General features: G+C 41.2%; 1 protein-coding gene across 1 annotated transcript in view; it reads right to left on the reverse strand.

Moving 5' to 3' along the window:
- Positions 1-22,661, reverse strand: part of LOC143118582 (uncharacterized) — a 51,977-nt gene that overhangs the window by 23,224 nt on the left and 6,092 nt on the right. Inside the window, exons 6-11 of the mRNA XM_076279612.1 lie at positions 14,149-14,421; positions 11,506-11,772; positions 8,057-8,329; positions 6,205-6,471; positions 2,754-3,026; positions 908-1,174 (exon numbers count right to left, since the gene is read on the reverse strand). Of these exons, the coding sequence (XP_076135727.1) occupies positions 908-1,174; positions 2,754-3,026; positions 6,205-6,471; positions 8,057-8,329; positions 11,506-11,772; positions 14,149-14,421 (1,620 nt within the window). The remainder of the gene's footprint in view (positions 1-907; positions 1,175-2,753; positions 3,027-6,204; positions 6,472-8,056; positions 8,330-11,505; positions 11,773-14,148; positions 14,422-22,661) is intronic.

Below are 22,661 nucleotides of genomic sequence, written 5' to 3' on the forward strand. Positions count from 1 at the left end.
TTTTTTAAAAGTAAATGTTCCAATCAATGATTTAGGCAGCACATTTTCTTCTCTTTCCTTCATTTTACAGGCTAATGGTTACTAACTAGAACGGCTCGGGGTCAAAGGTCATACGGAATCGATTAATCTGCACTATTTTTTTTAATCAGTTATTTTTTCTCAAATTAATTAATCGAAATGAATCAGTTATTTTGACAACCCTAATATTTACACTTCTAAACACCATACATCCATACTTTAAAATGCCTAAGGCAGAAAATACATAAGTTAAGTCAATTTGCAGCCACGTGCACGTAAGTCAAAGTCACACACCTGCAGATAATAAAAAGGTGCGCACTATTTGACCAGTCAGTTGAGAATATGTAGCCTTTGATTTTCATGGAGTGGGGGGATTCACAAACCAGGCCAAAAGGGCTGATTCTGATAATATGATCTGCACAAAAGATAAACTTAGGTAAACAATGATGTGAATATTGTTGTCAAAAACTCAACCTAGATTCGAACTCTTGGACAGGTGACTGTTAATTGCTGCGCACTGGCAACTGTCATCAGCCGGCCTTAACGCAGTGCACCACAGAGTTGACAGTGTATATGGGTGAATAGGGGGTAAATAACAATAGAGTACACAACTGTTTCACCAGCACATTTAAATGACACGTGTTAAACGTTAATTTAAAGCAGTCGTTAATTTACAAGGTCAGCCAATATGAACCAATGAATTAACTTGATGACCCTGAATAAAGAAAAACAGATGATTTCACGGATTACACTAAGGTAGTCCATCATTAAGTCTCGTGCTAGCCTACTAAACGTCATTAACCACCTTAGTCCAGACTACTGAACTTTGGAAACTATCATGGTCCAAACTTAAGTACTATGTAAGTATACCTGAAAGACTTTTCCTTACCTATCACAGTGATGCTTTGTGGTGATGATGCGTTATACCTCTGGGTTTTACTATTATATGCCCAGCAGCTGTAGGCTCCACTCTCACTGTCCTGAACGTTCTCCAGTCGTAGTTCTGGTCCTTCTCTGCCCAGCAGGGTTCCATTCAGTGCCCACTGGAACTGGGCAGCAGGGTAGGACTCAGAGGAGCAGGACAGGGTGATGTCAGAGCCTGCACTGTAAAATGGGGCTTCAGGTGTCACTGAAACTAGAGAACTATCTGGGCCATCTGCAATTATAATGACACATTACATTTCATCATCATTTTGATATGGTATATATATTTAAAGTTGCCTACATACTTAGTTCACTGGGAGGGATCTTTGCTTCAATTGCAAAATGTTGATTCCTTTGATGGTAATAGGCCTATATGTGCTTTACAGAGTAAACAACTTTGACTTTATGGTAGTTGTACTCCTCTGTCTAATCCCAAATCTGGCATCCATCCATAACAACAGCATGTGTCATTCTTTGACCTACACCAACTCATGTTTATGTATGTAATCATGGGTAGCCATAATGAACTCCAGTGATGTATTATGTCTTATCACCCGGCGAGAAGAAATACTCTTTTCTGATTGGCTGGCGGGGTGGCTTTTAATTCTGATTATTATACGGCTCTTCAGAGTGCTGCAGAAAGTTCCATTCACATGAATGGGCCATCCCAACGTTCGGGCCTATGTTAAATCTACAAAAATCACCGGCAAAGTATATAATCACCGCTGTCAATGGCAACGGGTTGATTAACGTCTTTCATATCCCTCTGCAAGAATTCCGTTCGCTTATTGCAATGGAATTTCATTGAAAGGGAAAGTAGGCTAAGCTAGTAAGATGTTGCCACGCAACACCTGAAACTGTCAAGTTCTATCTGTGTGGCAAACTATTTATTTTGTCAGCGGAAGACAAGAAACGGTAGCAAAATCATTTTTAAAGATTCATAGGTTTCTTTTCTCGTTTTGGCAAGTAGCCGTGTAATAAGCGGGATAATGTATTATCCACCGGTAATTATCAGAAAATAAGTCCCTTCAGGTCGAAGCAAAACCCCTCCGCTGCGCGTCGGGACTTATTTTCTGATAATTACCGGCGGACAATACATTATCCCTTACATAACGGGACACCTGAAGTAGATCTGCTAAAAAAAGTTGAATCGCCGTTCCATATCAATGCTTATGAATGCCAACTATAGCCTAACAACCATAGTAGGACGACGGTTGAGCCTGGAAGCAGGCTTCGCAACAATGGAATCAACTGTAAACAAGTTGACTGTCCATGTTATCGCTGTTATAGGGCCAACAAAAGTTGTACAACAAGCTGAACTAGTGGGCTTCTTTTTAAACGGAACCGCATGTTTCCTTTGCGTGCTATAAAGGCATGGCTTTACAGTGGCAACCGGGTGATAAGCGGGATAACGGCCTTCGAGGTTTGTCCAGTTATACGGAATTAATGGACTCGGGTGGACTCCACTGCGCGTCGGGGAGTTCTTGCCCCTCGCCCTCGTCCATTAATTCCGTATAACAGGACACCTCGGCGGTCGTTATCCCTTACACAACCTTCATTAACTTATTGTGCTTTGATGACTCTTGATGACAGAAAAACCGGCCAGATTTCATTTTGAATTTAGTTTTCCGATAGATTGTCTGCATAAAATTTGCATTATCTTGAAATGTAGCATTAATAATATGAATATTCTCAGTGAAAAGCTATGTGTGTTAGGCAACAATCATTTGGGCATAAGACAACAATAATTTATATATGAATAGGTTAGGTAACATGGACAATTCACACATTTCAATGAATTCTGCACTTACAGTGAATTGTCAGATTGACATCAGAGCTCATTTGGTAGCTGATAGTATTCGATACATTACACTTGAATGGCCCATCGTCATATCTAGTTACTTTCAATATAGTGAGGCTCCTCTTGTCTAGCAGAACTCTGTCACTTCCTGTGACAATAGTACTCCTGTTAAACCATCGAAATGAGGGCAAGGTGCCAGAGGCGGAGCATGTGAGAGTGACAGAACTGTTGAACTCCACCAGCTCATTCTGATCGGCTTCTGCTGTCACGTTGGAGATTTTCTCTGGAGGTGAAATACAACATGGATCACTGTAGTAGAATATTATTGGAGCAGATCACATGACGGTGTAATGGATAATGGTTTTCCAAGGTGTAATGGATAATGGTTTTCCAAGGCAACTAAACATGTCAGACAATTAAGGTCTTGGGTAGCATTCCTTACACTATGCACCGTGCATTTGTTCTATGTTGAACTAATGGTGAAAAAGACGAAAACCTTGAGAGCCAGTTGATGCTGTGCTTAGTAATGCTTTTAAACACTATTTTGAAAATATTATTATGACCGCCGCTAGCGAAGCTAGCGAAGCGGTCATATAGGGATTGTCAAAGTTTTTTAGTTTTGTTTTTTTTTCCCGTCATCTACTTCCTGAATTTTTGGTCAACGATACCCGGGACACCGAACCACCGGGGCACATGAAATTTGGTGGGTATGTAGCCCCACTAGACTTTTACGGAAAAATTTTGTTTCGTCCCCGGGGGCCACTCCCTTCCCGTGCTTGGCCCCCCGAACCGCAAAAAAAGCAGTTTTTCCTAAATAACTACCTGAACCGTGGCACTGAGGATGAAGAATCTTTTATGGTATGTTGGTCTCAAGGGCCCACATCAACCTGGCCCATAATCACTCATTTGTGATTTGCACCCCCCCCCCCCCCCCCGGTAAAAAATGAAAATGCAATATTATTCTGCTTTAATCGCCCCTATCTTCAGTTAAGATGTTCAGAACACCAAATTTTATGTGTATGATTGACCTGGCATTCTCTGGGGGTATGCCAAGTTTCATAGAATTTCATCCATGGGGGGGTCCTAAAAAAATTAGGTTATGTGTACATTTAGTGACTGTACACTCATTGGCCTGTAGATGGCGGTGCACACATATACACATGCACACACACACACAGGCACCCACATACTATTGGTATTAGAACAGCCGATACATAATTACAAATTCAGTAGGATTAAAAGAAAGCCAAAATAAATATTCAACGGATCATCATCATCATGGCTGCATTTCCAGTATTGGCGATAAGTAGTCGTTTGTCCACTAGATGGCGCATCGTTGCAGTGAGACGTAATTTTGTTGGAAGTTAAAAGTGGGTTGGAAAAATAATGGACGCTTCCTACAAGGACTGTTTACCGCAGAGAGCGTCTAATAAGGATAGGACAATGTTCACATGAAATGTAATTCCCATTTCTTCTTGAAGCCGAAATAAATCTGAGGATGTTTATCGGACATGCTTGGTTTTTACTGCAGGTACGTTAATCTTATAATATCAATAAGGACCTAGGTAATGTTACCTTTAGCGTTGGTTGAGTGATGGAGGCCAATTTGATTGATTGCATTTGTAGAAAACTATAAATGCGGTTATACCAAGCAAATTGATAGCAGCACTGTAATTGTATCTTTCGACTGTCATTTGTTGCACGTGCTACAAAAATCATTCTGTGCAATGGAAGATTTACCAACGTTACACCGGTCTGATACAGTTTTGCCTATACATGCGTGAGACTGAGACGCCTGTTTATTTTGTTTTAAGTGCGAGCAGGGTGTGAGAGGGGAATCGATGTGCTTTGATTCCAGCTTGGTAGTTGTAGTCTGTGAAATTAAAAAGCACGTGTGTGTGAAGTATCCAAACAATGACGCCTTCATTTCATTATGGCTGCTTTAGCAACACACCTTAGCTACTGTGTAGTGGGTCCCATATAGAAGTGGCTACTTCATTCGCGCTTTCCTTGACTCATGGAGCTGCGTGAATTTTATTACAACTTTTCGCCACGATATGGCAGTTTAAGTCCGCTTGATACTGTAAGGCGTAATCCATTGGTTTCCAAAGGAGATTTTATTTGTGTCGCCAGCATAGCCTATTGACAATTTATGTTGTAAATAGGCCTACCTTATAAGCCTACCTGTAGCTTAGGGAAGCTAACAGCTTTCTATTAGGATCTAGTTTGTTAGTTACAGTTTTGTCATAACTCCCTGAAGCATTTTTGCATTTAGAATAGCGAGAGCGTGGATATCTCAATCGGAAAATTAAACAATATCGGGTGCCTATGGACTAGGCTGGGTGAACCCAGCCTGATCTGCCCGCTATTTATTTTTTGATTTCTTAAAAGATTGAGCTTGGTCTGGTGAAAGCCAGACTAGCCATGGACCTCAGTTACACAATGCAAGGGAACATGAATCAGCCTATATTTGCACGAACAATAACGGACAACAGCTCTTCAACTTTGGCCCGTTAAAATGTGTATGAACAGTCTAGCGACGCATTTCATCAAGGCCCATTTGGACATGTCAGTTATTTGCACCACTGGTTAGATGTAAAACAGCATTTCGTTTCAGACTACTGTTACTTAATTTGTGCATTAACAATAACGTTTCAGACTACTGTTACTTAATTTGTACATTGACAATAAAGTATTACATGAACTAAAGATGACTAAAATCTTATGTAGAAGAAGAAACATTCACAAAAAATCCATCCATCCAAAAATGACCTTTGTTTTTGATAGCTGTTGAAAACGGCATGGAACTGACAGAGATGTTTTTGTTTATTTATAAATAAATAAATAAATAAATAAAATTATGCTGATACCTTTTGCTTTTCCCAAATACAATGTAGCCTACAGGTGTAAGTGACCTTTCATCAATCCAGTTGCAATGGATGAACTGTGATGAACTGCCCTACTTGTGATTGTTTAGAGATTTTAAAGGTTTTATAACAATGCTACATCTTCTTTGGCTATTCTACAATCTATTCACCTTTTCAGCACCAGTAGGCTACTTTCTGTGCAGCCGCACACACACACTCAGGCATGCCAAACAAGCATACACAAAAGTTTCAAGAGTGGGGGATGGAGTAAAATATGGAGACAAATTGAAGTGTGATTTATTTTCACGGAACGGATGTACAGGACTGAGTGGCGGTCATATTTTGTACCGCTATGCGGTACATCTAGTTTTTAATAATGTAGTGTTCATCATTTTGGAGTCGCTTTGGATAAATGCATTAGCCAGACATGAGATAATGCCTTGAGAATAAGGGCCCAGGTTTGACTGACATGTGAGCGAGACTGAGATTGACTGGAGATGATTAAAGGTGGAACAGACAGATGTGGGATATTTATCATCAATTCAACACCGCCTCTCTTCATAATGAAAATATACCTGAATGACTTTTCCTTACCTATCACAGTGATGTTTGTTGGTGATGATGCTTTATACCTCTGGGTTTTACTATTATATGCCCAGCAGCTGTAGGCTCCACTCTCACTGTCCTGAACCCTCTCCAGTCGTAGTTCTCGTCCTTCTCTGGCCAGCAGGGTTCCATTCAGTGCCCACTGGAACTGGGCAGCAGGGTAGGACTCAGAGGAGCAGGACAGGGTGATGTCAGAGCCTGCACTGTAAAATGGGGCTTCAGGTGTCACTGAAACTAGAGAACTATCTGGGCCATCTGCAATTATAATGACACATTAAATTTCATCATCATTTTGATATGGTATATATATTTAAAGTTGCCTACATACTTAGTTCACTGGGAGGGATCTTTGCTTCAATTGCAAAATGTTGATTCCTTTGATGGTAATAGGCTTATATGTGCTTTACAGAGTAAACAACTTTGACTTTATGGTAGTTGTACTCCTCTGTCTAATCCCAAATCTGGCATCCATCCATAACAACAGCATGTGTCATTCTTTGACCTAGACCAACTCATGTTTATGTATGTAATCATGGGTAGCCATAATGAACTCCAGTGATGTATTATGTCTTATCACCCGGCGAGAAGAAATACTCTTTTCTGATTGGCTGGCGGGGTGGCTTTTAATTCTGATTATTACACGGCTCTTCAGAGTGCTGCAGAAAGTTCCATTCACATGAATGGGCCTTCCCAACGTTCGGGCCTATGTTAAATCTACAAAAATCACCGGCAAAGTATATAATCACCGCTGTCAATGGCAACGGGTTGATTAACGTCTTTCATATCCCTCTGCAAGAATTCCGTTCGCTTATTGCAATGGAATTTCATTGAAAGGGAAAGTAGGCTAAGCTAGTAAGATGTTGCCACGCAACACCTGAAACTGTCAAGTTCTATCTGTGTGGCAAACTATTTATTTTGTCAGCGGAAGACAAGAAACGGTAGCAAAATCATTTTTAAAGATTCATTGTGTTAGGTTTCTTTTCTCGTTTTGGCAAGTAGCCGTGTAATAAGCGGGATAATGTATTATCCACCGGTAATTATCAGAAAATAAGTCCCTTCAGGTCGAAGCAAAACCCCTCCGCTGCGCGTCGGGACTTATTTTCTGATAATTACCGGCGGACAATACATTATCCCTTACATAACGGGACACCTGAAGTAGATCTGCTAAAAAAAGTTGAATCGCCGTTCCATATCAATGCTTATGAATGCCAACTATAGCCTAACAACCATAGTAGGACGACGGTTGAGCCTGGAAGCAGGCTTCGCAACAATGGAATCAACTGTAAACAAGTTGACTGTCCATGTTATCGCTGTTATAGGGCCAACAAAAGTTGTACAACAAGCTGAACTAGTGGGCTTCTTTTTAAACGGAACCGCATGTTTCCTTTGCGTGCTATAAAGGCATGGCTTTACAGTGGCAACCGGGTGATAAGCGGGATAACGGCCTTCGAGGTTTGTCCAGTTATACGGAATTAATGGACTCGGGTGGACTCCACTGCGCGTCGGGGAGTTCTTGCCCCTCGCCCTCGTCCATTAATTCCGTATAACAGGACACCTCGGCGGTCGTTATCCCTTACACAACCTTCATTAACTTATTGTGCTTTGATGACTCTTGATGACAGAAAAACCGGCCAGATTTCATTTTGAATTTAGTTTTCCTATAGATTGTCTGCATAAAATTTGCATTATCTTGAAATGTAGCATTAATAATATGAATATTCTCAGTGAAAAGCTATGTGTGTTAGGCAACAATCATTTGGGCATAAGACAACAATAATTTATATATGAATAGGTTAGGTAACATGGACAATTCACACATTTCAATGAATTCTGCACTTACAGTGAATTGTCAGATTGACATCAGAGCTCATTTGGTAGCTGATAGTATTCGATACATTACACTTGAATGGCCCATCGTCATATCTAGTTACTTTCAATATAGTGAGGCTCCTCTTGTCTAGCAGAACTCTGTCACTTCCTGTGACAATAGTACTCCTGTTAAACCATCGAAATGAGGGCAAGGTGCCAGAGGCGGAGCATGTGAGAGTGACAGAACTGTTGAACTCCACCAGCTCATTCTGATCGGCTTCTGCTGTCACGTTGGAGATTTTCTCTGGAGGTGAAATACAACATGGATCACTGTAGTAGAATATTATTGGAGCAGATCACATGACGGTGTAATGGATAATGGTTTTCCAAGGTGTAATGGATAATGGTTTTCCAAGGCAACTAAACATGTCAGACAATTAAGGTCTTGGGTAGCATTCCTTACACTATGCACCGTGCATTTGTTCTATGTTGAACTAATGGTGAAAAAGACGAAAACCTTGAGAGCCAGTTGATGCTGTGCTTAGTAATGCTTTTAAACACTATTTTGAAAATATTATTATGACCGCCGCTAGCGAAGCTAGCGAAGCGGTCATATAGGGATTGTCAAAGTTTTTTAGTTTTGTTTTTTTTTCCCGTCATCTACTTCCTGAATTTTTGGTCAACGATACCCGGGACACCGAACCACCGGGGCACATGAAATTTGGTGGGTATGTAGCCCCACTAGACTTTTACGGAAAAATTTTGTTTCGTCCCCGGGGGCCACTCCCTTCCCGTGCTTGGCCCCCCGAACCGCAAAAAAAGCAGTTTTTCCTAAATAACTACCTGAACCGTGGCACTGAGGATGAAGAATCTTTTATGGTATGTTGGTCTCAAGGGCCCACATCAACCTGGCCCATAATCACTCATTTGTGATTTGCACCCCCCCCCCCCCCCGGTAAAAAATGAAAATGCAATATTATTCTGCTTTAATCGCCCCTATCTTCAGTTAAGATGTTCAGAACACCAAATTTTATGTGTATGATTGACCTGGCATTCTCTGGGGGTATGCCAAGTTTCATAGAATTTCATCCATGGGGGGGTCCTAAAAAAATTAGGTTATGTGTACATTTAGTGACTGTACACTCATTGGCCTGTAGATGGCGGTGCACACATATACACATGCACACACACACACAGGCACCCACATACTATTGGTATTAGAACAGCCGATACATAATTACAAATTCAGTAGGATTAAAAGAAAGCCAAAATAAATATTCAACGGATCATCATCATCATGGCTGCATTTCCAGTATTGGCGATAAGTAGTCGTTTGTCCACTAGATGGCGCATCGTTGCAGTGAGACGTAATTTTGTTGGAAGTTAAAAGTGGGTTGGAAAAATAATGGACGCTTCCTACAAGGACTGTTTACCGCAGAGAGCGTCTAATAAGGATAGGACAATGTTCACATGAAATGTAATTCCCATTTCTTCTTGAAGCCGAAATAAATCTGAGGATGTTTATCGGACATGCTTGGTTTTTACTGCAGGTACGTTAATCTTATAATATCAATAAGGACCTAGGTAATGTTACCTTTAGCGTTGGTTGAGTGATGGAGGCCAATTTGATTGATTGCATTTGTAGAAAACTATAAATGCGGTTATACCAAGCAAATTGATAGCAGCACTGTAATTGTATCTTTCGACTGTCATTTGTTGCACGTGCTACAAAAATCATTCTGTGCAATGGAAGATTTACCAACGTTACACCGGTCTGATACAGTTTTGCCTATACATGCGTGAGACTGAGACGCCTGTTTATTTTGTTTTAAGTGCGAGCAGGGTGTGAGAGGGGAATCGATGTGCTTTGATTCCAGCTTGGTAGTTGTAGTCTGTGAAATTAAAAAGCACGTGTGTGTGAAGTATCCAAACAATGACGCCTTCATTTCATTATGGCTGCTTTAGCAACACACCTTAGCTACTGTGTAGTGGGTCCCATATAGAAGTGGCTACTTCATTCGCGCTTTCCTTGACTCATGGAGCTGCGTGAATTTTATTACAACTTTTCGCCACGATATGGCAGTTTAAGTCCGCTTGATACTGTAAGGCGTAATCCATTGGTTTCCAAAGGAGATTTTATTTGTGTCGCCAGCATAGCCTATTGACAATTTATGTTGTAAATAGGCCTACCTTATAAGCCTACCTGTAGCTTAGGGAAGCTAACAGCTTTCTATTAGGATCTAGTTTGTTAGTTACAGTTTTGTCATAACTCCCTGAAGCATTTTTGCATTTAGAATAGCGAGAGCGTGGATATCTCAATCGGAAAATTAAACAATATCGGGTGCCTATGGACTAGGCTGGGTGAACCCAGCCTGATCTGCCCGCTATTTATTTTTTGATTTCTTAAAAGATTGAGCTTGGTCTGGTGAAAGCCAGACTAGCCATGGACCTCAGTTACACAATGCAAGGGAACATGAATCAGCCTATATTTGCACGAACAATAACGGACAACAGCTCTTCAACTTTGGCCCGTTAAAATGTGTATGAACAGTCTAGCGACGCATTTCATCAAGGCCCATTTGGACATGTCAGTTATTTGCACCACTGGTTAGATGTAAAACAGCATTTCGTTTCAGACTACTGTTACTTAATTTGTGCATTAACAATAACGTTTCAGACTACTGTTACTTAATTTGTACATTGACAATAAAGTATTACATGAACTAAAGATGACTAAAATCTTATGTAGAAGAAGAAACATTCACAAAAAATCCATCCATCCAAAAATGACCTTTGTTTTTGATAGCTGTTGAAAACGGCATGGAACTGACAGAGATGTTTTTGTTTATTTATAAATAAATAAATAAATAAATAAAATTATGCTGATACCTTTTGCTTTTCCCAAATACAATGTAGCCTACAGGTGTAAGTGACCTTTCATCAATCCAGTTGCAATGGATGAACTGTGATGAACTGCCCTACTTGTGATTGTTTAGAGATTTTAAAGGTTTTATAACAATGCTACATCTTCTTTGGCTATTCTACAATCTATTCACCTTTTCAGCACCAGTAGGCTACTTTCTGTGCAGCCGCACACACACACTCAGGCATGCCAAACAAGCATACACAAAAGTTTCAAGAGTGGGGGATGGAGTAAAATATGGAGACAAATTGAAGTGTGATTTATTTTCACGGAACGGATGTACAGGACTGAGTGGCGGTCATATTTTGTACCGCTATGCGGTACATCTAGTTTTTAATAATGTAGTGTTCATCATTTTGGAGTCGCTTTGGATAAATGCATTAGCCAGACATGAGATAATGCCTTGAGAATAAGGGCCCAGGTTTGACTGACATGTGAGCGAGACTGAGATTGACTGGAGATGATTAAAGGTGGAACAGACAGATGTGGGATATTTATCATCAATTCAACACCGCCTCTCTTCATAATGAAAATATACCTGAATGACTTTTCCTTACCTATCACAGTGATGTTTGTTGGTGATGATGCTTTATACCTCTGGGTTTTACTATTATATGCCCAGCAGCTGTAGGCTCCACTCTCACTGTCCTGAACCCTCTCCAGTCGTAGTTCTCGTCCTTCTCTGGCCAGCAGGGTTCCATTCAGTGCCCACTGGAACTGGGCAGCAGGGTAGGACTCAGAGGAGCAGGACAGGGTGATGTCAGAGCCTGCACTGTAAAATGGGGCTTCAGGTGTCACTGAAACTAGAGAACTATCTGGGCCATCTGCAATTATAATGACACATTAAATTTCATCATCATTTTGATATGGTATATATATTTAAAGTTGCCTACATACTTAGTTCACTGGGAGGGATCTTTGCTTCAATTGCAAAATGTTGATTCCTTTGATGGTAATAGGCTTATATGTGCTTTACAGAGTAAACAACTTTGACTTTATGGTAGTTGTACTCCTCTGTCTAATCCCAAATCTGGCATCCATCCATAACAACAGCATGTGTCATTCTTTGACCTAGACCAACTCATGTTTATGTATGTAATCATGGGTAGCCATAATGAACTCCAGTGATGTATTATGTCTTATCACCCGGCGAGAAGAAATACTCTTTTCTGATTGGCTGGCGGGGTGGCTTTTAATTCTGATTATTACACGGCTCTTCAGAGTGCTGCAGAAAGTTCCATTCACATGAATGGGCCTTCCCAACGTTCGGGCCTATGTTAAATCTACAAAAATCACCGGCAAAGTATATAATCACCGCTGTCAATGGCAACGGGTTGATTAACGTCTTTCATATCCCTCTGCAAGAATTCCGTTCGCTTATTGCAATGGAATTTCATTGAAAGGGAAAGTAGGCTAAGCTAGTAAGATGTTGCCACGCAACACCTGAAACTGTCAAGTTCTATCTGTGTGGCAAACTATTTATTTTGTCAGCGGAAGACAAGAAACGGTAGCAAAATCATTTTTAAAGATTCATTGTGTTAGGTTTCTTTTCTCGTTTTGGCAAGTAGCCGTGTAATAAGCGGGATAATGTATTATCCACCGGTAATTATCAGAAAATAAGTCCCTTCAGGTCGAAGCAAAACCCCTCCGCTGCGCGTCGGGACTTATTTTCTGATAATTACCGGCGGACAATACATTATCCCTTACATAACGGGACACCTGAAGTAGATCTGCTAAAAAAAGTTGAATCGCCGTTCCATATCAATGCTTATGAATGCCAACTATAGCCTAACAACCATAGTAGGACGACGGTTGAGCCTGGAAGCAGGCTTCGCAACAATGGAATCAACTGTAAACAAGTTGACTGTCCATGTTATCGCTGTTATAGGGCCAACAAAAGTTGTACAACAAGCTGAACTAGTGGGCTTCTTTTTAAACGGAACCGCATGTTTCCTTTGCGTGCTATAAAGGCATGGCTTTACAGTGGCAACCGGGTGATAAGCGGGATAACGGCCTTCGAGGTTTGTCCAGTTATACGGAATTAATGGACTCGGGTGGACTCCACTGCGCGTCGGGGAGTTCTTGCCCCTCGCCCTCGTCCATTAATTCCGTATAACAGGACACCTCGGCGGTCGTTATCCCTTACACAACCTTCATTAACTTATTGTGCTTTGATGACTCTTGATGACAGAAAAACCGGCCAGATTTCATTTTGAATTTAGTTTTCCTATAGATTGTCTGCATAAAATTTGCATTATCTTGAAATGTAGCATTAATAATATGAATATTCTCAGTGAAAAGCTATGTGTGTTAGGCAACAATCATTTGGGCATAAGACAACAATAATTTATATATGAATAGGTTAGGTAACATGGACAATTCACACATTTCAATGAATTCTGCACTTACAGTTCACATGAAATGTAATTCCCATTTCTTCTTGAAGCCGAAATAAATCTGAGGATGTTTATCGGACATGCTTGGTTTTTACTGCAGGTACGTTAATCTTATAATATCAATAAGGACCTAGGTAATGTTACCTTTAGCGTTGGTTGAGTGATGGAGGCCAATTTGATTGATTGCATTTGTAGAAAACTATAAATGCGGTGAGCTAAGACCAAGACCAAGACACAGAACACAATGCAAACAGGGCAGGTCAAGCACGCACACACACTACACATACAGGGGAGGACGCAGCCTCCCACACAAAAAGGATCACACACGAGGGAGAACTAAAAGGGAAACATGTTACAATAAAGACGCTAACATTACACACAAAACTAAGGAGAATAACGACATAAACCCCCCAAATGTTCGCTCTCGTATCCCAGGATCCCCTGCGCGGGAGAACGCGAACACTGTCTTTTTGCGCCGACGTTACAATATGTAATCATGGGTAGCCATGAACTCCTGTGATTTATTATGTCACAACCTTCATTAACGTATTGTGCTTTGATGACAGAGAAACAGGCCAGATTTCATTTTTAATTTTGTTTTCCTATAGATTGTCTGCATAAAATATGCATTATCTTGAAATGTAATCCATTCATAGCATTAATAATATGAATATTCTCAGTGAAAAGCTAAGTGTGTTAGGCAACAATCATTTGGGCATAAGACAAAAAACAAGAATAATTTATCTATGAATAAGTTATATGACATGTACATTTAACACATGTTTCAATGAATTCTACACTTACAGTGAATTGTCAGATTGACATCAGAGCTCATTTGGTAGCTGATAGTATTCGATACATTACAGTTGAATGGCCACTTCTCATATCTAGTCACATTCAATATAGTGAGGCTCCTCTCGTCTAGCAGAACTCTGTCACTTCCTGTGACAATAGTACTCCTGTTAAACCATCGAAATGAGGGAAAGGTGCCAGAGGCGGAGCAAGTGAGAGTGACAGAATTGTTGAACTCCACCAGCTCATTCTGATCGGCTTCTGCTGTCACATTGGAGATTTTCTCTGGAGGTGAAATACAACATGGATCACTGTAGTAGAACTGTTGGAGCAGATCATGTGATGGTGTAATGGATAATGGTTTTCCAAGGCAACTAAACATGTCAGACAATTAAGGTCCTGGTTAGCATTCCTTACACTATGCACACCGTGCATTTGTTCTATGTTGAACTAATAGTGAAAAAGACGTAAAACCTTGAGAGCCAATTGATGCTGTGCTTAGTGACTGATATCTTGCCACTGCACTAAATGAAGAAAGTGGCAACTGATTTAGGCATAAATAACAGAGAGGAATATTTTCAAAAACATATATAATTTCATCTAATGGGTGAAAACTGAGAGATAAACAAAATATTAATTTTAATTGATATGATCTGTTTAGCAGTGTATGCAGTGGCGTGCACAGACATTTTGGGGGGCAGGTGCTCAGAAGGGGGGGGGGGCACTTTTTATTGCACGTGGAACACTTGATTATAAAAAAAATTACACACACATGTTGAATGAAATTTGACTTGTGCTGCAATTAGTAAATCAATATACAATCTAGACAATAAAGACACCAAAATGTGTTAATTTATGTTGCCTAACAAAACCTATACAACAGAAAACGTTCGTCTTAACACATAGATTTGCAATTGCAAACTCTACCGAAATTATTTGTAGCCTATGTGGTCGTCCTCACGTTATCTGTCATTGACCTGGGCTACAGCGTAAAACTTTATCAGGTGACCAGTCGGCTAAAAATGCTTAGTTGTTTGATGCTGTATGAGCATTTTACTGCACAACTAAATGATTACACGTTGGCATAGGCGGAGTTTGACATTCGAGCCAGGGGGGGCAGACAAAAAATAAATTAACTAGATGTACCGCAGAGCGGTACAAAATATGACCGCCGCCCAGTCCAGCACATTTTTTCCGCAAAAAGAAATCACGCTGAAAGGCCTATATGATTCTAACTGTCTCACTAAATTGCATTATCCACACTCAATTCTCACTGGTATCTGCTAGACAACAAGTACCAAAACATGATTAGTTCATAGATTTCACATGTAAAATTAATTTTATACAATCCCACCTCCATCTTGCCTGTTTATAATTCTGAGAAATTCTTGATTGTTTGTGTTATGTTTATGTTATGTGTGTGTGTGTGTGTGTGTGTGTGTGAGTGTGTGTGCGTGTGTGGGTGTGCGTGCGTGCTTGTGTTTGTGCCTGCGTATGTGCCTGTGCATGCAAGCGTACATATGTCTACTGTGTGAGTATGTGTCATACGTATGGTTACTGTGAATGTATGTGTGTGTGTATCTGTTTGTGCACATGTGTGCACATGAAATGGGTTAACATGACCCCTGGAGGCAAACATACGGAAAAAAATGGTCATCCTAGGCCCTACAGTTCTCAAGGTATTCACAGAGAACTGTGTCTGCCCTACCCTCCTTTCGGGGGGTCCAGTCCAGCGGGGGGGCTACAGATCAAAACGAAAAATGACGGTTCCATGCTATCCATGTGGGGGTACATGCCCACCAAGTTTTGTGTACCCCAGTCTTTCAGTGTCCCGGGAATCCTTGTTGGTGTACGTCACTAAATGTACACATAAATTATTTTATTGTAAGGCCCCCCATGAACGAAAGTACACAAAACTTGGCATGCATTCGGAGGGTGTCATAATGATCCTACACTTTTAATTTCGTGCAGTTTTAACCTTGTCAGCCAGACATATTGTGATGAAAACACCTAATTTTTTGCTTTTTAATTTTTAACTAGGTGGCGCTATACATGAAATAAGTGGTAATGGGATGGGTTGACATGCCCCCTTAAGACCAACATACATAAAAAAGATGGACCTCCTAGGCCCTACGGTTCTCGAGATATTCACAGAAAACTGTCTCCGGCCACCTACAGGCCAGTTGGTGTATAGTAACATAAATTAATTTATTGTGTGGCCCCCCATGAACGGAATTCCACAAAATTTGGCGTGCATACAGAGGGTGTCATAATGATCCTACACTTCCAATTTCGTGCAGTTTTGACTATGTTAGGTACAAGGATACAAGGATACAAGGATGCAAGGAAGTTTATTGTCACATGCATATAGTTACTGGAAGTAAGAAATGCAGTGAAATTAAGTATGGTGTCAGCCTATTTGTGCATTTATGGGGGGGTAAAAAGTGCAGTAGAAGAGGGGTTTAGTAGATTAAGTGGCAAGGGCTGCATAAGAAAGGTGGGGGAGGATTGCGATTGGGGGGGGGGGGGCACCAACAAGGAGCACCCAAGAGCAACAGGGGCAAGGAAAAACTCCCTTACCAAGGAAGAAACCTTGGGCATATCCACGGCTCAAGGGGCTAACCCAACTGCCAAGGGTCTTGGTGTGTGTGTTGGGGGGATGACAAGGGAGATGGGATAGTGTGCTGTGTATGTGGGGAGAGGGCAGTGTGCAATATGTGTGTTGGAGAAGCTTCCTCATGAGACAATGTGCTGTGTATTGGGGGGCGGGGGCAGTGTGCTGTAAGTATGTTGGGGATGTGTGTTGGAGAAGCTTCCTGATGAAATAATGTGCTGTGTATGTAGGGGAGAGGGGGGGGGGGCAGTGTACTGCAAGTATGATGTATGTGAGTGATGACAGTGAAGATGTGTGTGTGGGCGGGAGGGGAGTGGAGCAGTGACTGTGTGTGTGTGTGTGTGGTGTGTGTGTGGGTAGGTGGGGGCAGTGTGCTGTAAGTATGTTGGGGATGTGTGTTGGAGAAGCTTCCTGATGAAATAATGTGCTGTGTATGTAGGGGAGAGGGGGGGGGCAGTGTACTGCAAGTATGATGTATGTGAGTGATGACAGTGAAGATGTGTGTGTGGGCGGTTGGGGAGTGAAGCAGTGACTGTGTGTGTGTGTGTGTATAGTGTGTGTGTGGGTAGGTGGGGGCAGTATGCTGTAAGTAAGTAGAGGATGTGTGTTGGAGAAGATCAGAAAGACAATGTGCTGTGTATGTAGGGAGGGGGGGGGCAGTGTGCAGCAAGTATGTAGAGGAGGCTTACTGTAGCAAGCAGTGTGCTGTATGTATGTGAGGTGATGACAGTGATGATGTAAGAGAGTGTGTTTTTTTTTTTGTGTGTGTGTTGGGGATGGGGGGGGGGGGACAGAAAGGCTAGGCAATCAAGGACATGGGTAGATAGATGGAGGAGAAATCAAAAATAATAAATAAAAAGTTCTATAGAGATGTGCAAAAGTTGGAGAAAGTCAGATGTGTGTGTGTGTGTGTGTGTGTGTGTGTGTGTGTGTGTGTGTTTTGACGTGTGATGAATAAGAAAATAAATCAAAGGTCTGCAGCATAGGGAGAGGGATGTAAAAGTGCTAAAAGTCATGTAGGTGTGTGTGTGTGTGTGGGGGGGGGGGGGGGGGGGGGTCATGAGTGCTGAGGAGTGGATGAGTGCAAAGTCAGTATAGTGTGAGTTCAGAGTTGGGAAATGTTTGAGAGTGCTGAGGAGTGAATGTGTGCAAAGTCAGTATAGTGTGAGTTCAGAGTTCGGATAGCCTGGGGATAAAAACTTCTCCTGAGTCTCTCAGTTCTGGCTTTGTGACTACATAGGCGTCTTCTTGATTTCAGCGGTAGGAATAATCCATTGTTAGGATGAGAAGAGTCCTTCAGAATCTTTTGGGCTCTTAGGAGTACTCTTCTGGAATAGATTTCTTGTAGAGCAGGGAGTTGAGTTCTTATAGTACGTTCAGCTGAGCGCACTACTCTCTGCAGAGTACTACAATCTCTAACTGTGGAGTTCCCATACCAGGTGATGATGCTACCAGTTAGAACACTCTCAACCGCTGAAGTGTAGAAGGCCTTCATGATGGATGTAGAAACTTTGAATTTCCTTAGCTGACGAAGGAAGTAGAGTCGTTGTCTGGACTTCTTCAGAACATGTTGAGTGTTAACAGTCCATGTTAAGTCTTCAGTAATGTGGACACCAAGGTATTTAAAACTTGTGACTCTCTCTACAGGTTGCCCGCTGATCATTAGTGGGGTGTAACTGTAGTTCTGCTGCTTCCTTCTGTAATCCACTACCATTTCCTTGGTTTTATTGATATTCAGTGTCAAGCTAGAAAGTAGAGCTGTTCATTGTTGTTACTAATCAGGCCCAAGATCACTGTGTAATCTGCAAACTTGATGATGGAGGTATGACTACTGTTGGCTTTGCAGTCATGTGTGTAGATGTTGTACAGCAGTGGACTCAAAACACAGCCTTGGGGAGCACCAGTGCTGATGGTTAATGAGTCAGATGTCAGACCCCCCACTCTAACCACTTGTGAACGGTTGGTGAGGAAGTCAAATATCCAGTGACACAGGGTGGTGATCAGTCCTAAGGCCTTCATCTTTGTGACCAAGGTGAGAGGTACTATCGTGTTGAATGCTGAACTAAAGTCAATGAACAGCATCCTCACATAATTCCCATTCCCCTCCTCCAGGTGAGTTAAGGTGGTGTGCATGAGGTTTGAGATGGCATCCTCTGTAGACCTGTTGGCTCTGTAAGCAAATTGGAGGGGGTCGAAGGAGGCAGGGAGGGATGAGCAGATAATGTTTTTCACAAGCTTCTCAAAACACTTCATCACTGTAGACGTCAGGGCTACTGGGCGGTAGTCATTCAGACATGATGGACTTTTGTTTTTCGGTACTGGAACAATAACAGACTGCTTGAGGCAAGTAGGAACTGTCTCTTGAGTCAATGATGTGTTAAAGATATAAGTGAACACAGGAGCTAACTGAGCAGCGCAGGATTTCAAAATCCTGTTAGAAATTCCATCCGGTCCAGCAGCTTTTCTACAATTTACCCTCCTAAAGGCATTGCTCACATCGACCTCAGAGACACAGAAAGGTGCATCCTCATTTGCTTCACATGCTGCAGCTAGTGCAAGATAGTCTGTGTTTTTCATGTCAAAGCGAGCATAAAAAGCATTAAGTTCATCAGGGAGGTCTTTACTCACATTCATCATAGGAGGTCACAGATACCTTCAATTACAACACCTCATTTTACTTTTTTGTGTTTAACTAGGTGGCGCTATACATGAAATGAGTGGTTATGGAATGGGTTGACATGGCCCCTTGAGATCAACATACAAAAAAAAAAGGTCCTCCTAAACCCCACGGTTTTCGAGATATTCACAGAAAACTGTGTCTGCCCTACCCTCCTTTCGGGGGGTCCAGTCAAGCGGGGGGGTTACAGATCAAAACGAAAAACGATGGTTCCATGCTATCCATGTGGGGTTACATGCCCACCAAGTTTCGTGTACCCCGGTCTTTCAGTGTCCCGGGACTCATTGACGGAAATTTGGGCATGCGAAAAAGAAAAAAAAGAAAAAAGAAAAAAATCTGACTAAACCTATATGACCGCCGCTTCGCTGCGCGGCGGTCATAATAATTGTAGCAGCTGAGACCTGGCCTACCACTTGGGGAACACAGCATGAGCACATATGGAGAAAACAAACATGCTAAATAATGATAGCCTATATATAATTACATTGTAACAATTTAACAATTCGTCCTCATGAAATCCAATGCAGCACGGTTGTCTTGAAACGCAATAGACAGGGGTGTCGCCTAGCAGTTGAAAACATTCGGGGCTTAGCCCATAGAGTTGTTGCTCACTTTTGATAAATTAATCCACCGCCTCTAGCCTCATTTGCGCCACATTGATTGAATATTTTGTACAATCATATTTTGTCAATTAAAGAATGTAATGACCTGTTGCCATCTTGACACTTCTGTTTGCTATTAAAAACGAACTATATAGCCTAGTGTAACGGATGCCAGCTAGCTTAGCTGTGCTTGTGGAACGTTGCTAAACCTCCGACGCCTCAAGTGCTGCTGGCATGCGAGCCACCTAGCAGAGTGGAGTTTTAAATAACAAGATGCATCGGTTCATGCCATAGGTTCATGCATGCTTAGCTTAAGGAGAACGAGTCATTGAAAACTCAAATTCGATTCTACAAAGGCAAAGTAAGTAAACTGTAGGCTATTGAGTGCAGGGCAGACTTAAATCATAGCGAGAACTCCAAGAATCAAAGGAAGTGTTCACCTACAGTCTGATGCCTCTCTAAAAGCAGAAACGAAGCGCAATCACGCCATTACGTTAAGACATGTTAAGAAAAAAATATTCATATTTTGCTGTAATCCAATGACACGAAAAAAAGTAATCCACAGCGATCAGTAGGCCTAGATGCACTAAAAGTGTCATCCAGCCAGGCCTACGCGCGTCACATTCACCAGCCAGTTCCAAACAGGTGAACAAGGCTTTGCCACTTTGCTGTTTAAACAAAGTGGAATAAAAAGTCCAAATCTACACACAACGCAAAATCAATTAGTAAGCTGACAGGACATTTATATACATGGCATTTAGGCAACCTTTATTGCAACGTTGGCACGGCAAGATGTCCATACTAGTGCAACAGTAATTTTCGCGTTTTTTGCGTCCTGCGTCAGGTTGACCTTAATGTCACTTTTCAATGTGAAGGATCGCAAGAGAAGAAAACCTGGCTGCTCCCATCATCAACCGCAGCCCGTTCCCTATTGTTGTTTTGTGTTATTTAAATTCTTTTTAAAATATCTGGTCATGCCAGACGTATTTCACTAATTTTTGAAACAATGCAATTACCCGTTTCCACCAGGGGGGGCAGTGCTCCCCCTGCCCCCCCACTAACTCCGCGTATGCACGTTGGGCTTAGAGGGCAAACGTACGGAAACTTATTGCTGCCACACTAAAAGAAATAAAAAGTCTCAGTATTATTACGTGAAAAGTTTCTTGTTATAACAATAGGCTATCTTTTTCATGTTTTAACAAGATATTTATCACGTTATTACATGAAATTATCATGTTATTTCATGATACTGATATTTTCACGTTATAACATGAAAATATCATGTTATTTCAAGATATGATATTTTTACGTTTTAACAAGATATTTATCACGTTATTACATGAAATTATCACGTTATTTCATGATACTGATATGATACTGATATTTTCACCCTTCCCCACAGCCTTAGAAATGACAGCGATGACCTGACATGCAGGCTTACCGAGCCAGAGCGGTCTATACATTCACCCACATTGCGTGAAGATTTGCATATTTATCAAAGCCCTTTCTCCCTCTTGCGTCAAGTTAGCGAAAGTTTTATTTATTGTGTTGATAAGAAGATAAAGCAGAACTATGAGGCTGTGTGAGCCATACAGTCTATGGTGTGAGCAGGCTATCCTGCACAGAACCTCTCTATCAGCCTCCTTTTCAGCAGCTCTCTGCCGATACACACACATCCCTCTTCGCTGCTCTTCAGTCAGCTGGGAATTGACCACACACACAGCCTACACACTCATACACACATGCACAAAAACAAACACTCATCAAGCAGCACTGTAATAGCAGTCAGGGTGCAAGTTCATAGACACGACTAGTTATCATTTATGCCAGCCATGAGCTCTCGTGGCCTTGTTTCGTTTAGTTTTGTTATTTTGAAATAACGTGATAATTTCATGTAAAAACGTGATAAATATCTTGTAAAAACGTGAAAAAATCCTATCTTGAAATAACATGATATTTTCATGTTATAACGTGAAAATATCATTATCATGAAATAACGTGATAATTTCATGTAATAACGTGATACATATCTTGTTAAAACATGAAAAAGATATTGTTATAACAAGAAACTTTTCACGTAATTACATAATACTGAACCTTTTTATTTCTTTTAGTGTGGCAGCAATAAGCTTCCGTACAAACGGTACGATTTTACTTGATCTGTAAGACAATAAAGAGACCAAACAGTACGAGAAGGAGTTATAGTGGGCTACTGACTGTTGTCATATTACATGAATGCAGATGGGCATTTTTCACAGGTAATGGGGAACTTCCCGTTTCTTCTGTCACAAATGAATGTGTTAATACATGTTGCCTAACAAAACATATACAACAGAAAACGTTCTTCTTAACACATACATTTGCAAAATCTACCGAAATTATTTGTATGTGGCCGTCACGTTATCTGTCATTGATTTGGGCTACAGCGTAAAACTTTATCTAGCTTTATCTAACTAGTTTATCAGGTGACCAGTTGGCAAAAATGCTTGTTTGGTGCTGAATGAGAGATTTTACTGCACAACAAAATTATTACATGTTGGGCTTAGAGGGCAAACTGTAAGATTTTGCTTGATCTGTATGTTACCTGGCTGATGGGGCACGGGAGAGCAGCCTGTCAGCGAACATGCCTGCG

This window comes from Alosa pseudoharengus, unplaced genomic scaffold (genome assembly GCF_046254945.1).
Source record: "Alosa pseudoharengus isolate Yale_2024_CS ecotype anadromous, Long Island Sound unplaced genomic scaffold, YU_APseudo_1.1 YU_APseudo_1.1_scf_12, whole genome shotgun sequence".
In the NCBI taxonomy this organism is placed as follows: domain Eukaryota; kingdom Metazoa; phylum Chordata; class Actinopteri; order Clupeiformes; family Clupeidae; genus Alosa; species Alosa pseudoharengus.